General features: G+C 39.2%; 1 protein-coding gene and 1 pseudogene across 3 annotated transcripts in view; one reads left to right on the top strand and one right to left on the bottom strand.

The window, feature by feature from the left end:
• Positions 1-18933, bottom strand: part of LOC111874137 (UHRF1-binding protein 1-like) — a gene marked incomplete at its 3' end in the record, with an annotated part of 63330 nt that overhangs the window by 34568 nt on the left and 9829 nt on the right. For all 3 annotated transcript variants that reach the window (XM_033755371.1, XM_033755373.1, XM_033755374.1), the window contains 6 exon segments: positions 3480-3746; positions 4207-4274; positions 5988-6144; positions 8131-8297; positions 9445-9670; positions 12997-13188. In XM_033755371.1, coding sequence (XP_033611262.1) covers positions 3480-3746; positions 4207-4274; positions 5988-6144; positions 8131-8297; positions 9445-9670; positions 12997-13188 — 1077 coding nt within the window.
• On the top strand, positions 13870-13988 carry LOC111874223 (annotated as a pseudogene).

The following is an 18933-nucleotide window of genomic DNA, read 5'->3' as shown; positions in this document are numbered from 1 at the left end:
TACATGAGTTAACCCTTTAGTGCCAGGCTCCATAACTAGCATGCCAGCAGCTTCTGCCACATGCCACCAGGCTCCGTACCCCACACACATATTGCATCTCTAAGTTTCAGCTCGTATTTTGAACCGTTGTTTTTCATGTAAAGTAATTCTTTTGGTATAAAATTAAAGAGAACATTTCAGGCAATCATTTCGTATATTCATTGTCCCACTTTGAGCTTCCTGCGGGAGTTGTAATACATTTGAATTCTTTGAAAAAGTTTTCTATTTCAACACTTGGTGTGCTTGTTACCATACAAACCTATCTTTGCCTAATGGAATTCTTATGAATTAAATATGTTAGATCGATACTGTGTGCCGTCCACTAGCTGATGGAATGAAAAGTTGATTCTCTTGAGGCATATTCTGATCACTTCTGCTTTAACATTGGTATTTGTAATGACGAGAAGACACAGAGAGAATCTACAACTTTGAGATGTGATGTTCACTCTAAGAAGTGTGTTATGACTGCTACTGTAGCAAATGATAAATAGTTCACTATATGAATGATAACTACTGTAATTCCCCTATGTTCTATAAATACGCAATATGCGGTCTGGTTAGCCAAGGCCAGCCACAAGGAATGAAGTGGCCAGCTGTGTTGTGTCATGACCAGTGGAGAATATATATACTTCAAACCAAATCAGAACACAGTTTTTTTTTCAGATTTGGAATTAGACAGTGAAAATGGATGTTTGTGCTTTTCTCGATTCTGTGGTAAATGACAGAATCAAGAATAGCACAAACATCCACTGGGAGAATATGCAAAACTGTAAAGGCCAAAAATAAAATTTCTGAATGCAATGATAATATGTAGGAATAACACAAAGAAAAGAACAGATGAACTGTCAATCAGAATTCAGTTAATTGAGGGACTCTCTGTGAAATATGCTAATGCTTTAGAAAATAAAGTGCCAGGTTGAAATTCGTCAGACAAAACAGTGCCCCATCTAAAACAAAGAAATTTCATAAGCAAGATTCCACCAACTGTGAAGAAATCAAAACCACAGATGGGCATGTTGTGTCTCAAAAATTGTGTACTGGTGTGATGCATGACCCTGTGTGGAATGTTTTCATGTTTAACCGACCCAGCTAAACTTCTAAGGTAATATGATACAATTATTCATAATTCTTACAGGCTTACTGTGACAAAAAATAATTTTAACCTTTATGGGATGGGCCATTTAAATTCCGGTAGTGGCAGTGGGATGGAGTTAATTGAAATGCCTGCCATTGTAGAGTAATAAAAATTGTAATCATGTTACTCAAAATGCTGTGATTTCTACAATTTTTGTGATAAACGAACGAAATAAACGCTGCTTTTATCTAGAAAGAACATAGAATCAGATACTGTAATTTACAGATTTTAGAATCTGTAAAAATTGTTACACCGATTCCAAAAAAAAAAAATGTTCACAATTTTGAGCGTCTGTCCACGAAACTGCAGTCAGTTTCTGCACAAAACGTTTCTGCGGTATAAATGCCTGCTGCTGACATCATTCTTAATGGTACTGGCTTATCTTCAAAAGGGGAGGAAATGTTTATGCTTTTATAGCACTCCAACCTTTCTGTATACAGGAGTGAGGTCACCTCCTCAGAGACTGTCTGTGTATACACGTTTCTGCCACACAAGAAGTACTGTTATGCTTCTTAGAAAGGCCTGCACATGGCCCCTTCTTCTACTTACTTTCAGTCTTATGTATCACATTCTAAATCGGTGACATTTATCAGCTGCCTATTAACTTCGGCTTCTTCCATGCGAAATGGGGCCATGGGGGATAGTTGAAATTGTGATGTTTTATAAGCATTATGATTAGAGAAGGCAAATCGGCAACACTGGCTGACTACCTGCTAATATGAGAATGATGTTGCCTGTGTATGCTTCACGTGGAAAACAAGAGTTACATACGGACAAAGTGCATGAATTGCGACGTCAGACTCTGCATTCAGTTACATGAAAAATTCAGTTAGATGATGCAGGAGGGAAGATAATCTACTTATAAAGCTGCTGTCCAAAAATAATGTAGAAAGGCCCTCACATGGCCCCTTTCTTCTACGTGCTTTCAGTCTTATGTACAGCATTCCGAATGGTGTGATTTACAAGTGGCCTCTCAATTTCGGCTTTTTCAATGCGAAAAGGGGCCATGGTGCATAGTTGAAATTGCGATGTTTTATAAGCGTTACGAATATAGGAGACCACTCACCATCACTGACCTACTGCCTGCTAATACGAGACTGACATTGCATGAGTGCGCTTCGCGTGGAAAACAGAGTTAATTACGGACAAAGTGAATGAGTTGCGACGTCGGACTCTGCATTCAGTGACATGCAACATTCAGTTAGATGATGCAGGAGGGAAGACAGTCTACTTATAAAGCTGGTGTCCAAAAACAATGTAAGTAGAATAAGAATTTCTATCTTAAAATTATATTTTAAAACACTGTGCGCATGCGTGGACTGTGCATACCCATACGGTGTCTTTCGGCCACCTCGGCTTTACTTTAAGTCTCCATACGGTGTCCTTCGGCTCATAAAGGTTAAAGCAGTGTGCATCAATAAACTTATTCTATATACCTTTCTGAACATAGTGTGAAAATTAGAAAAACAAAACTCCAGTTTTTCCCAATTTATTACACTTTAAGTGAAATGATGCATTCTCCGATTTAAATAATTAAATATCCTATGGCACAGGAGCTGAGTAGGAATTTAAATACCTGCCAGCAGTGAAGGGTTAAGATTCTCACAATGGTAACTACGAAGAACACTACCTTCTGGGATATAATGCAGTACAGTCCAATAGAAGTTCACTGAAGTTTGAAAGGAACATATGCCTCCATTCTCAGAGTTGAAGAGAAAGCCTATTTAACAAGCTTGCTACTTGTTTTGCTCACTCTTCAACCCTGAAGATGGAGGCATCACATTCCTCTGAAATGTCATTGGCTTCTACTGGAATACATGGTGTTACTTTCAGACTACATGGAATTACATTCTACTGGATAGTGCTCTTATGTGCACATCATTCATTTAATGTGACTGAAGTATTATGCAATCTAGAAATGATGTTCATAAGAGTCATAAAGTCACTACTCTCCCACACTTTACACTGCTTCGGTGCTGAAATAACTTCTCCCACAGATTATGAATAAAATCGTGTTTGCCTTATGTAGGATTTGAGGTTCTCACAGAGGTGGTTATGAAGAGTACTATCTTCTGGGCTATAATGCTGTGTAGTCCGCTGAAAGTCAGCCAACATTATGGAGGAACACCTCACCTCCTTCTTCAGGGAGGCAATGTGCTCCTCCAAAATGTCAGCTGCCTTTGAACGGACTACCTGGCATTATACCCCAGAAGATAGAATGCTCTGTTTGCTTCACTTCACATCAGGCTTAAAATTTCATAAGAGAAGCTCTTCTCAAATTATGGTATAATAATTTTGATGGAACCTGAGCTTGCTGCTGCAGTGGCTGCTGCTGAGCATTGTCACCGGCCGTGGCAGTCTTGCTAGGTCCTTGCTGAGCAACATGAGCAGGAGCCTGAGTACGGACCAGAGGCGTATGCTGCACCCGACCTTGGTCAATTACATCAAGAAAACTGTTACGAAATGCAGCTAGTGCCTGATCTAACCACTGTGCATGTGGTGATGCTCCTTCCCGATATTTGGGCCAGTGTTTTCTATCTCCAATAGCCAGGTGATAGGGGTAGTAATCCACCTGAAATCAACAGTGAGTAAAAAATTATTATCACTTAATATTTTATTACAGCATAATTTTCTTTATCACTTGAAATCAATCATACACTGACAGTCAGAGGTGCATACTGTAAGACTAACAAACATTTCACGTACACAATATTCAGCAGGACGTACAATATCATTCACATGAAAAAACAGAATCCATCATTTGGAGTAAAAAGACATATTTCTGTAACACATTTAGTCCTATTCACAGTGAAACCTCTACTTAAGGTTTCCTTTTATAGCAGCGGGGTTGAATACAAAACTGAGGAAAATTTTACATGAAGATATTTTAATGTTGAGAATAGTGATGTACACATGTATGCATGTGCATTTGAAGGAACACTTGCAACAGTGTGAAGACACAAAGAAATGCATTCTACTGACTCATGTTTCAGGCTCATTAGCATTCATTAAAACTACAAGTAGTGAAATACCTGAAAATGCTGCAAGCTAATTTGAAGTGCACCTCCACCTTTTAGGTCTGGATGAACTGATCTCCCATCTGAAAAATTACAGTCAACAGTACTAAGAATATACTTCCTACTCACTCAGAGTTAAATTTTTAACTTAGATGTCATACAGACCTCTCTTTGACAAAAACTTTGACATTATGGTGACAACAGTCGGTCCCCACAAAATATGATACATCACAAATCTGTGATGGCAACTGCGGTGGCAAAGCTGTCTGATGCAATGGGGGTAGCAGATATACAGTCCAGATAGAACGTAGAAGTTTGAACTTCAATGAAAACTGCTGCTATTCTTGCAGTATAAACAATGAAATATTGGGAAGACATGAACCACCACCCCAATGCACGTAAGCAAGTACAGTAGCCCTTGATGCTGCCAAAATGCAGCCTATATAGCATCAATGATACGATTAACAAATATGGAGCAGTTGGTGGAATGAGAAGTAGTAGGGAAAACCAAAGTAAAAGTAAAAAGTAAAGGTATTCCCGTAACAGGCAGTGGAGGCTCACAGGGTTGTGAGATGTTAAGGCTCATAGATGGCAGCAAGGTTGTCAGACCTACATGCCGGCTGCCCTTTACCCCCAAGAACATTCCAAGAATATTCCTGGTACTCATTTCTGTTAGAGGCTGAGTCAACACCAGAGCCATAATGTAGCTGGAAGGATTAGGTCAATTGAAAAAAAATCCAATGACCTCATCGGGACTTGAACCCGCGACTTTCCAGCTTGTAGCATAGTGCCTCAACCAAATACACTACCACATGCCCCCAGAAAAACCAAAGTACCTGGAAAAAACCATCTCCAGTGCCACTCTGTCCACCACAAATCCCACATGACCTCACCTGTGACTGAACACAGGCCACCACAGTACTAAGTCACTGACTAACCACCTGAGCTACAGCACAGCCCCACCCCAATGCAGGAATTGAGGTTCCCACTGATGTGAAAGAGTGGAGTCACATAATATGTAAGTGGAAGGCCCAAGGCTGCAATAATTGCTAACATGGATCAAGATATAATACCAGACAACAGACAGATAATGGTGCAAGAATCAACCTTTCCCACAGGACAATTGTCATTATCCATAAATTAATGTTTCACATTATTGAACAGGCTGTCTACAGGTAACACCCTAGACTTGAATTCAGATGTTTGGTTTGAATTTTGCCAGGACACTGACTATCATAACTTAGTTTTCTTATGGTTTTCCTTAGTCCCTCCAGGCAAATACCAGGACAGTTCTTCAATTAGGCCAAGGTCACTTCCTTCCAAATCCTTTCCAATTCTTCATCAATCATCCTACCATTAAACACTACATAGTCTGGCGACTGAAAATAGCCTTAATACAACCCGCAAAAAAAAAAGTGTAATTTTTGCATCATAACAGAACTGCAGAGCACAAAACACAACTGAAAGCTAATTCCACATCACAAAATATGTTTTAATGTTCAAGCGCTTCTTGAATATAACAATGCCGGAGATGACATACAGATCATCATTATACTTTAAAACCAAAATGTTCAATCATCAAAACATTCTTCCTCTCCTCAATAACAACTGAAAAAGACATGGCAAAAATGATGACAGGATTGTTTACTTGTAAACTTTTCCGAAAGAGAAATGACACATGCTACCTCATAATTATGCAAGCTGAACTATTTCAAACATATTGGGTGAGAAGAAAAACAGAAAATGTATATCTAATCCTGTCAGAAGAAATAAGTATTAAACGATCTGTTCCTCACCTCCAGGGTCATCACATAGGTGAAGGTCTATACGCTGTGACAGAAAATGATATGAAGTCTCCACAACATCATACCGGCTGAATATCCGTGATATAGCGCTTTTTAGTTCTTTGGAACGGGCTTGTTGAGAGATCTGAGCCTGGTACTCAGGTAACACCTGCGAACAACCAGAATCATTTTCCAGTTATCACATGACTTCACAGATGCATATAGGACGTTTTTCTGGATAAACCTCCATCCTTAGCTAACAAATTAAACACTACACCATGAAGGTGTAGGGGGGAGTGGATGTATGGATCCACATTTTCTTGACGTTGGCATTAGCTGGAGGTGAGTGGTCAGCTTCACACCCCTGCCACTTTACCCCCAGGGAAAAAGCCCCCGGTAACCACTGGGTAGGCGGTTGGGTGGACCCCAGAGCCAGTCTGGATGATGTTGAGAAGAGAAAATTCTTGACCCTACCGGGGCTCAAACTTCAACCCCTCGGTCATCCAGCCCATAGCCAGTGGCTATGCGGACTGTGCTATCCCTACACATTCTAAATGTATTAACGTGGAAAAATGAAAAGCAATACAAAATACAGCATAAATAGTAGCTTCTTAATTCTGTATTTAAGCATCCTGTTGCAAGCCACATTAAAACATCTATGTATAACACAGTCTGTCAATAATGAAACAAATTGTTCCTTTTTTCTTCCACTTACAATTTTAACATAACATTTTTCGGCCCTAGATTGCCATCTTCAGGTGTCTTAAAGCTGCTACACTGCATGAATATGTGCTAAAATCACACGCTGTAGTCCACTTAACATATTAAAATATATGGACATTTTAGTAGCCTCTTAACTTAGACTCTTCAAATGGATCAAATTGGCTCAAGCGGTAATATTTTTGATTTATATTCTGGAGGAGAACAATTCAAATCTTGGCTAGAATACAGACTATCGTGACTCAGCGTTATTTGGAGGGGGGGCCTCAGTCCCTCCAGGCCAATACTGCGATAATATCTTAAATTAGGCCATTTCTGCTTCCCTCCAAACCATTCCCAATTCATCATTCATTATTATTCAACAGTACTGCCACATGTTGAGGACTAGACATGGGGTTTGGACTGATAATTGGATTTACTAAATGCTTACATACAAATAACTACAACAGTATCACTAACTTACACTCTATAAGTCACAACTAGAGCATGCATAAAGTTTTTTGTTTGTTCACTAGTCGTTGCTATGTAGCGCTGTTAACAATGTAACTCAATGACTGGCTGGGCTGGCCAGCTAGCTGGCTGGTAAACTGCTGCTGGCCCTCACCAGCACAGTCATTCTTGATTCCAAGCCCCGCAGGACTCATGATCATGTTTTACTGTCAAGACTCTGGGAGTCACTGGCTGGGCTGCTGCTGTGTCCTCACTATATACAGCCTTTGCATGAACTGAAGAGAAAACACTGCTTCCAAGAGCCCCCCTATTGTTGCATGTTTATTTGTTGTCATGGAAATATATTTACCATTCTCTTGCCTAGCAACAGGTGCCTCTTCTTGTTTAACAACTCTATTTTTCAGCCATCATGACATATAGTGTGAATTACTGACAGCATCATAAAATAAACTACGATATAAATATGGACTAGACACCTTTTCTAGCATTTGAGAAAAGAAACTCTTCTAAATTTCATCTAATTCCTTCATTCAACAGTGTTATGATACTTGTAAAAAAAGACAACTAGTCTCATCCATATTATGATCATATTCCAAGCTGAGAGGGAAAGCATTTTGTAAAATGCATATTGCTGCTACTACACTGAATGCAGTGTGCCTCAGAGGATTGCGAATCTCAACTCAAAGCATATAAAACCAACTTACTTCTGACAGCGAGGAGACTCTAGCAATCCATTGAAATCATCTCTGGCACAAATCATGTTGGTATCTCAGATTGAAAACTTGTCAACAACGAACTGCTACAATTACTGAAGCAACTCAGGGCTTTTCTCTCATCACTGATACCTAAACTGTAAATACTGGAGTCTGATGATTTGTCTTTCAGGTCTCTGTCAGATGGCAATCTTGCGACAGTTTCATGAAAATCAAATTCTTAACAAGGAGTACACTACACAATCAACTTAACCAACAATTATTAAAATTACCTCTAATTTTCTAGCTGCTTTCTTTATCCTCGTTAATTCTGTTGCTTTCTGCACCAGACCAGTCAAGGAATCAAGAAAATGAAGAGCAGCCTTTAACTGTGAGTCTGTCAATACCCATAAAAGATCATCCAAGATCAATACGAGGCGTGAACCCATGACAAAACAATCTGCAAAAACAGTTTTAAAAATCAACATGAACTGAGTGTTCTTATTTCAATGAAGCTACATATCACCATAAAAGCTACTGCCTTATCAGTACAGCATGTTAATAAATATCAAGTACCATTTCAGTGGTCATGCAGAAAGGAAAATGCAATCTAGCAGAGATACTAATGACAATCCCTCCAAATTTTAAAATTTTCTATAAACAAGCACTGTACTTGTATGTACTATTTTATAACAGCTGTTGGAAGAGGTGTTCCACAATATCTAAATACACTTTCTAGTAACAGAACAAATGGCTGTCCACATACAAACCACTCAGAGAACTCATGGATCATCACTTATCTACCTGCATGCTGCACTATAAAATATGTATTCTTCCCAACCCCGACAATATATCAATATAAATATCTACCCTGCAATGACCAGAGCGGTGATGCCCAAGCATATCAATAAAACAGAGATCAGTAATTTCAAAAACATTCATTAAAATTATAAATCACAAAATTAGCAATTAAAAATCAGCCACAAAACTTTTCCATGCTCTACTGATATTTTACATAACCTAGGGGTCATACTAATTGAAAAATTACTCAAAATATTTAGCAAGCACTTCTCATAGTTTCTTCAATAAGGTTTGGCACCTCCTTTCAAAAGGAGTAAAGCCTGAACAAAAGTTGAGGGGAATGGATAGCATCCTTGTGAGCTGCTCAAAATCAACTTATGGATTGCATACATCCAGGATGCCACCAGTCAGTCATGTCATAAAACATTCTGTGACAGCAGCTGAAGGTTTTCTGTAACTCCCATAACAACACCCTGAGTTTCAACTTTTATGAACATCACACAACCATTTATGTGTGAGCAGTTTCAAAAAAGTTTATATTATTTTCATAATATTTGCTTTCCTCCGTGGCCTTTAGTCCACAAGAAAACTATACCGACTGAGCAATCGTCGCTTGTCAGCATATTTAGTGCCAATTTTTGTGGATAGAGGGTGTTGCGTGGTCAGCACAACAGATTCCCACGGCCATTAATCTCAGTTTTCATAATATAACCTTCTGAAATACATTAAATTTCTTCACTGGCTCTGTACAATGGACCTTTTCCCAGTTAACTACTAAGTACATTTATTGAAGAAAATGGCAGCACCTGCTATTCTCTTTTTAATGGTAATCCTGCATCGAGCTTGATTGGTAAGCAACCGAAGTGGAGTAAGTTCTTTGTCCTTTGTGGACCTGGCTTCTATCCTCACTGTCTGCCATTCAAGTTCCTTGAATATCAGCAACTGTCCACGGTCTGGTTCCTTCAGTCTTGTCATCCGCAAATCACAGCGTTGCCAGGACGGTGACTTGGATTCTACCATAATACGTTGCATCTAGGAATATGTAAAGGTATTTTTACTGCCTGGCAATGCCTCTTCATCATACCTCTGCCTAAGGTAATAACAGATATTAATATAAGGCAGGATAGAAGCAGGGATGCAAATGGCTCTTCTGTACTAGACAGATGCTCCTAATCAGATGAAGAGCCCAGCGAATGACAAACACATGTTATAAAATAAATTATTATTATGCAGATTTGGGAATTCATTCCTACATGCACTGTTGTTGCTGGGAATGACAGTTACATCTTGTGGCACTGTAAATAGCTTTGTTAGATAGTGTTCTGGAACCAGGCAAACATTGCCTACTCCCATTTCCAGCACTGGATGAAAAAGAAATTACGCTGTTTATGATATGTAAATTGTTCAGTTACTGACACAACTATTAGGAATTACTAGTCACAATGTGTTAGGATACAACCACTCTCTAGACTCATCTTCACAGCACAGAATTTCAATGTCCAACTAATGTATCTCAGTGAAAAAACAATTTTGGTCTTTTGAACCCTGTGGGTGTAAAATGGATGGAAAGCTGAATTGGTGGATGAATGGGTAGGTTGGAGGAATTATTCTCTCAGAAAACTAAGCTAAACAAATACAGTGGCCAAATTAATTTAAAGTTTCTTTAGGAAGCAGTGAATTTGAACAGTAAACTGTGGAAAACCTTAAATTTAACATTGAGATATTGGCTACTGATCACTGAAATTCAATGCTAAATGTATGAAAACCTAGGGGGGGGGGGATAAACTAAGGACATTAACCCTTTCACTGCTAGTATGTTAAGTAACTCTGAGTACCCTCTGTGCTGAATTGTTTTTTAATAAATCATTTATAAATAATTTAAGTGCAAAGTATGAAAATTTGTGATAAAATGTAACTAATCTTATCTCAGACAGGGAACAGGCATCAAAAGTTGCAAAAATGTTGAATTATTCAGTATTTTTCACAGGGGAAAAGTCCATTTAAATTAGGGTTGTCCAAGATGGCCAAAAGCGTACATAATTCACTATCCTAGTCTTATCACTATGTCACATGTTGACCAAAGTCCACAACTTTATTTAAAACTATTACAGAAAGCACCACACACTATACAAAGCCATTTTTACTAGCCCTGTGAAATACCCGCGCCACATGGCCACGGAGCACCTGCCTCACTGTGCAGATGCAACCATTTACATTTCTTAAGATAGAGGGCAGAAGAATGCAGCCATTGAAATGAATGATGCTTCATTATGTCCCCAACAGATGACTCTATGCACCCGCCAAGTTTGAATGAGATTGGTGCAAAGAAACCTGAGATTTGAAATTTTAAAGTCGCAATATGGGGTTTGTCGATCGCAGCAGTGTAAGGGTTAAATGGTAGTTCTCTTGTAAATAAAAAATATGGCAAGAAGTTCCTAATAGTATAAAAATGGCAATGAAAAATGCATAGGATGTGGCTATAAGCCGCACTTGAAGTTTCTCTAGCAAAACAATCAGAAAAACAGCATATATTCAGAAGAGAGAGAAGAAGTGTTAGATTTGAGGTTCTCACAGCAGTGACTCTGAAGTACTGTCTTATTGGATGTGAGAACATATAGTCTAGTGGATGTTTACTGGTGATTTGGACAAACATACTGCCTCCATCTTTTGGGTCACAAAGTGAGCCAAGCAATCAACAAGCAAGCACCAATCAGAGGGAATGGCACATAGAAACTGTGGGCTCACATACAGGCCTGGGTTGAACCTATTTTTTGGGCCCCATTTCTTTACTCCTCCTCCCCTTGCTTCTCTAAGTTTCCTCTAAAATCTCTTACATATGGATATACCTAAACCACATTTTCCACATGTGGTTCACTCTGGTTGCTGCTTGCCTAACTTCTTTAACCATGAAGAAGGAATCCGTACACTCCGCCAAAAGTCACTAAACTACTACCAGACTAGACAGCATCACATTCAAAAGCACATTAGTCTTCAATTATGAGAACCTTTCTGAAGTTGACTTAGACTATGTGTACGAGGGTCGATCAATAAGTACCCGTGTTTGAAGACAGGTGGCGTTGCTGAGGGAAGTTGGCTTTACCGTCGTGTACTGCCATCTGTCAAACGACCCCATACTAAATTTCAGACTGATTCATAGGTTAGTTTTTATTTGGCAGCCAGTTGCATCAGACGTGTTTTGTCTTTCTTGATACAATGGAGAAAGTGCAATATCGATCCGTAATTCGCTTTTTATTTTTGGATGGAAAAACATGCGAAGAAATAAAAGCGAAGTTGGATGCCGTCTATGGGGACCCTTCACCATCTATGACAACCGTGAGATATTGGTTCAACGAATTTAAACGTGGTCGTACATCTGTTTTTGACGAGGAGCGGCCGGGCCGCCCGGCAGACGTCGTTACCGAGGAAATCGTTGAAAAGGTCCATGACATGATTCTCGCTGATCGCCGAACTAAAGTGCGCGAAGTAGCAGAGGCCATAGGTGTGTCGTACGGAACGGCACTCAATATTTTACATGATAACTTAAGTATGAGAAAGGTGTCAGCCCGATGGGTGCCGCGGTTGCTCACGGTGGACAACAAGCGGATACGGCTGTCAATGTCGAAGCAGTGTTTGGACCTCTTTAAGCGAAATTCGCAGGAGTTTTTGCGTCGAGTCGTCACCGTTGATGAAACCTGGATACATTATTATACGCCAGAGACCAAGCGACAGTCAAAACAATGGATTTTTCCGGGTGAATCTGCTCCGAAGAAGGCAAAGACGGTCCCATCGGCCGGAAAGGTCATGGCCACGATTTTTTGGGATTCGAAGGGAATAATCCTCATGGACTTTTTGCAGAAAGGAAGAACGATCACGGGGCAGTACTACAGTGAATTATTGGACCGATTCGATAAGAAATTGAAGGAGACACGGCCCCATTTGGCTAAGAAAAAGGTGCTGTTTCACCACGATAACGCACCAGCACATTCATCTGGAATTGTCGTAGCCAAATTGCATGAACTGCACTATGAATTGCTGCCACACCCACCGTACTCGCCTGACCTGGCTCCCTGTGACTTTTTTCTGTTCCCCAACATGAAAACATGGCTCGGGGGAAAAAAATTCAGCTCAAACGAGGAGGTTATCGCCGAGACAGAAGCGTATTTTGAAGAGTTTGACAAATCGTATTTTTTGGAGGGGTTAAAGAAATGGCAGAAACGTTGGGAAAAGTGTATCGACCTGAAAGGAGATTACGTTGAAAAATAAAAAAAAAAAGTGAAAAACTTGTGTCTTTATTCCTAACACAGGTACTTATTGATCGACCCTCGTAATAAATGTTAATTATGAATAGAGTTAAGCACCTGAACTGAAGCTATGAATGCTGGACTCTTGAAAGTAACCTGTACAGTATTGACTGAAACTGTCATGCCATCAATCACCTTGTTGATAAAACTGTACTTTGCATTACCACTATATGATGACAGACCTAGCTGCGTGGACATTGAACGCAACTCTTCACATGTCTCCACTTCTATGTATACTTCATCCAAGCTCTGTGAACATGAAAAAGTTAAAGCATTATAAAAGTAATGAACAAATACATTATGAAAATATTATCACAAATCAATGCACATAAGCATATTAGCACAGTATACATGGTATATATTATGGCATATTAATTCAAAACATAATCTCATGACATGTCTAGTATAACTAGTATGAAGTGAAACCTGTCTATGGCGACCACCTGTGATTACATTCACATGTAACCAAGTTAAGCAGGTGGCCAAATTACAAAAATTAGCCTAAAATTTCCCATTTTTGCATCTATGGTGACTACAATCTTAACTATTTTATGTTACTACTGCCACCATGTCAGGCTTCTTGAAGCTCTTCATTTATTTCTAATCCTGTGACTATCAGGCTGACCACATACTGAAAATCAAATCAACAACTCATAAGTGGATGTGAGAGTGATGTTTTTACTTCTGAATTTTAGCAGTCAGTCAAAAGTGAAAAATATAGTTAGCCTGTGGTAAACTGAATATCAAAAGAATGTACCATTTATCAGTTTCTCAGCTATCGATAGCAAAAAAAAAAAAACACAGAAAATGTTCAGCAGGTACATACAAGGGACAGATGGGTGAACACATTTCACTTTTAAAGACTGGTACTAAAGGCTCAGCTTTCTTTCTGTGTAGCCAACATATTAATATTAAAGTATGATTCACTGAGCCAACAGCCATACCATGTTGAAAACACCAGTTCTTGTCCAATCCCTGAAGTTATGCAACATTGGGCATGGTTAGCACTTAGATGGGTGACCGCTTGGGAACACCATGTGCTGTATTTGGCATTCACTTTAAGGAGCTGGGATGGCTCAGTCAATATGGCACAGGCTGGATGGCCAGGGTTCAATTCCCAGCAGGGGAAAGGAACTTTTTCTCTTGTTCACAGCATCCAGACCAGCTCTGTGGCTCACCCAGCCTGCTATCTGATGGGAACCGAAGTTCTTTCCCCAGGAGAAAAGCGGCCTGGGCGTGAAACTGACCATACGCCTCCACCTAATGCAGAAGTCAAGAAGAGTGGAGCTACACCTTCACAATGCCATATATCTTCATGGCATAGTGCTTAACAGGGACAACTATACCTTTACCACTGCATGAAATGCAAGAAGGTGGACAGGGTAGAACACAGACAGGTGGCCAAGATGGACAGAGTCAGCCATGTGTAAACTGACAGAATTTTGCTGGTTCTATAAAACTGCATCAAGCTATTACTCACTCATTCACTTCCATCTTTAAGGCAACTTAAAAATGTTCACAATCTTTCCTTAATTTAAAATAACATTAAAATCACAATCAACTGCTATATATTTTGGCCATACTTGGGCCATCTTCATGCAACTGTTCACTTTTTGAAACCGGTGCACTGCACTAGGTCTTAAGACAATACAGAGTGATTCAGAAAGATGGACACAATTTCAATTGACTATATTTCCTGAACTGTATGTTGCATTTGAATTCTGTAAAGTACATTTGAAAGAGGATGTTACAAAGTTTCTAGTACTACCGCTAGTGCCCTCCATCACTGCGTCCCGGGCCGATCGCGTGTATCGGAGGAGAACGTGGAGTGCATTCGAGTGAACTTTGAGCGCAGCCCAATGAAGTCAACCCGTAGTGCTAGTAGAGAACTTGGACTATCGCAAACAACTGTGTGGCGTGTACCACCTCTTCCCACAAATCTGAATGACCTAAGAAACTGTATCACAGCTGCGGTGAACTCAGTGACGCAAGATATTTGTCATCGAGTGTAGGATGAATTCAGCTACCGTCTAGATGTTATCCGTGCAGCCGGAGGAGGGGGGGGCACATTGAACATCTATAAACTTCCATGTATGTATAATCAAGTGTAATTTACACAATTCAAATGCAACATATAATTCAGGAAATATAGCCAATTGAAATTGTGTCCATCTTTCTGAATCACCCTGTATATTTCATTGATATTGCATTATTACTGTTCACACTAAAATACGTTTGTTTGAGAACAAAGCTCTTTCTCCATTACCATGCTATTTTCCACTTGTGGTGGCCATGTTTGTGTCCCTTTTATGTGTGTGTTCCCTCTAGTAGAATGTATGTCACTATGACATGTCGCTGACTAACGGAAATGGCCAACTTTCCAAGGTGATTTCTCAACTGTTCTTTGATTCTTTGAACACCACAAGCTGATTAGATCAGTTCAGTGTACTTGCATTAAAAAAGCCACAGCCAAAAATATGAACTTGATATTAATTATTTGGTAGAACATTTTTGTTAATGGATGGTACTGAGTGATATATAATGATGTTTAAAGGACAGAACATGTTTCCTTGCTATTTATCTGTGGTCTGAGGAAATACTGTGGGGTTTTCTGCGCAACTGCATTTACCCCAAAAGCAGACCTGGCACTTCTAATGATAGTAAATTCAATCTTTATTGTCATACTCCTGCAATAAGAATACTGAACATAATTATATAACAATGAAGAAAGAAAAGAATATGATGAGAGAAAGCTGATCAGGACAGACTTGCTGTCTTTTCAGCTTTTCTTCAACAATGAAGATGGAGGCAGGATGTTTCTCTGAAATGTCAGTATGCTTCTACCAGACTACATGATGTCGTATCCCAGAAGAGAGTACTCTTCATAGCCACCACTACAAAAACATCAAATCCATCAAACACTGTACTAAGGCCTTACAAGTGATAATCACACAAAATACTTAATTTCTTCTGAAAGAACTCACACTTGTAACTCAACTATTAGACCATTTTTGTGACTTCTCCCACCATTACAATACAGTACCTGTTAATATTCCAATGCATAGAACAGTTCTTAAAACTTCTATATGATCAGACTATGTCTATGAGCAAAAGACTGTAAATGCAAATTGTTTATTGCCACTATGTTCCATATGGTGAAAAACTGAAATCCACTTGCACAATTAACATGTCACTGCATTATATCACACTGTATCCTCTCTGTGTTGTTTCAGGAAGGAAACTGTAATTAGATAACTACAGAGTATTCTACACAGACAGTATTCATCGTACTTATGTACAGTGGTTGACCTAAGCAACTCTGAAAATTACTGTCTTATAAGCACTACCAATCTTAGAAACGTATTTGTAAAAACAACAGCCACAGCCTAATATCAGAATCTGCCCCCAAACAACAGGTCCAAAAGTTTGGACTTTTGATTGTGTTTATAAAATGAAATACCTAAAAAAAACTTCTAATATCACAATTTGGTTTTATGTTCACTGATAATGCTTGGCAACATTAACTCTGCAGATGACATGGAAGTAAAGTTTTCAAGTTACTCGGATGACACAATAATATGTACTTGGAGCGACCATAAAATAACCAGACTGATTTTTTTTGCTGACTCCCTGTGGCCTTGGCAACAGCAAGTGGGGTAGAATATTAGCCTGTCCTCTCCTCTCCATCAACCTTATGACTTCCAAGGCCATAAGGCCAACAGTGTGGTAACAGCCTCTGTTTGAAGCGGACCATGTATATGAGCTCTGTCGGAATTATGTTAAGTGTAAAGTAGAGCAACATGTCAATGCGAAATTCCTCGCAACACTTGGAAAATCCACTACAGAAACATACAGTTTGTTTATGGAAGTTTATGCTGATGAATGTGTATCTCATACTCAAGTTTTCGAGTGATTAAAAGATTTAAAGAAGGAAAGGGAGAGATCGAAGATGATCCACGTCCTGGTCAGCCTTGCACATCAAAAACATATGCTAGCAGTGAAATTGTTTGAAAAAATCATTGCTTGAGCATTCAAGCAGTTACTGAATTAGCTAACATTGATAAAGAAAGTGTTCAACAGATTGTACATGAACATTTTAACTTGAAAAGAGTGTGCTCAAAGATGGTGCCGAGAATCCTCACTCTTGAGCAAAAAGAAACTCGAATGAACATTTGTGCTGACATCCTTCAAAACATTGAAAATGATCCAAACCTTTTAGGAAATGCAATAACTTGTGATGAATCATGGTTTTTTCAGTATGACCCTGAAACTAAGTGCCAATCCATACACTGGAAGAGTCCCAGGTCACCAAGAAAAAAAAAGCATGGAAGACCAAGTCAAATTTCAAAGTAATGGATAATCGGTTTTTTCAATATCTGATGCATTGTTCACACTGACTGGGTGCCTGAAGGTCAGACCATTAACCAGGTCTACTATAAGGAGGTTCTAAGAGTCCTTCATGAACGGGTGAGAAGAAAAATACCTGAAATGTGAAAGAAGGGCTCATGGATTCTTCACAATGACAACGCACTGGCACACAGCACACTGTCTGTCAAGACATTTCTGGCAAAGCACAAGATCCCCATGTTGGAATGTCCACCCTACTCACCTGACCTAGCCCCATGTGACTCCCCCACCCCAAAGATCAAGTCTTCATTACAAAGAACCTGTTTTGAGTCTGCAGATGCAGTGAAGGCAAAGGCAACAGAGGTAATGAAGAAGCTATGAGAAGAGGACCTGCGGCATTACTTCCACTAAATTCGCATGGAGCTGTGTAGGGGTCAGCAAGGGGACCACTTTGAAGGCGATACCTAGGGCTCGGATTTCTATGACCTAAAAACTTTGAAAATATGCATGCATTTATGCCCTAAAAATGGCAAAATATGACCTAAAATATGGCAGAATGGCCCACAAAAAATAAGTAAATATTTAACAAAAATTTCTAAAAATGGCAATTTATTAAGAAGTTTACAAAGTTATTTTGTCCTGAATAAATATCTTTAAGCTCTGAAGCATCGATCACACCACATTGCTGACCCCATAAAGAGAAAAGCTGAATGGCGTTCTATTGAAAAGTGTACAAAGTTATTTTTTCTGAATAAATGTCTTTAAGCCGTGAAGCATCCATCACAACACAATGCTGACCCTGTAAAGAGAAAACATGAACGAAAGTATTGTTTATTTTAGCGTGAAAAGTAAAGTAAAGTGTGCTAATAGTTGCAGGTAAATAATTTGTACGGTACCTTAATCTTCCTTTTCAGTAGAGTTGCACTGAATGACAACATGCATTTTCAAATTCTCGAACTTGAAGGACCTCCGATTGTCACTAACAATGGCCTTGTATTTGGAGAAACTCCTTTCTACGTCGCAAGATGTCACAGGGGCATACTTAAAACAAGTCAAATCACTTGCGTCAAGTTCTAATTCACTGTTGTCAAATTCAACTTCTTTGCCACAAAGAATGTCAGAAATTGTACACGGTGCTGAATATCCAGGATTTCGTTGGAGCACATTTTGTAATTTTGCACTAATTTTCACAGCAAATTCGCCCTGTGCTTGATGTAGTTCACTTTCAACTTTCTTAACAATTTGTAATGAATTGCACAGTTGCCTGCCCACAGCTTCAAGTCTAATGATGGATTTTGATATCACACTGAAATTTGATTTTATGTACACTAGATTTCTTGACGTGGTCGATGAAAACAAATTTTGTACAGTTCGAAATGAAGATGAATCATCTCTGTCAAACTTCATGAAGATATTTTCAATCACACTGTAGTGTGTGCAATAATAATCTGCAGCATCGAGCCAAGTCCCCCATCGTGTTACAATAGGCTTAGGGGGAAGGGGTAGTGATGGAGCCTCTTCTTTAAACTTCTGCAATCGAAGTGGAGCCTTAACAAAAATTTTCTTCCCATTTGCTATTAATTTATCTACATCAAAGTAGCTCTCTCGCACCTCTTCTGCTACCCTATGCAGAGCATGTGCGAGACA

The sequence above is a fragment of the Cryptotermes secundus genome, unplaced genomic scaffold (genome assembly GCF_002891405.2).
Source record: "Cryptotermes secundus unplaced genomic scaffold, Csec_1.0 scaffold26, whole genome shotgun sequence".
NCBI lineage: Eukaryota > Metazoa > Arthropoda > Insecta > Blattodea > Kalotermitidae > Cryptotermes > Cryptotermes secundus.
Note: the sequence above shows the minus strand (reverse complement) of the source record. Positions and strands in the feature narration are given on the sequence as shown.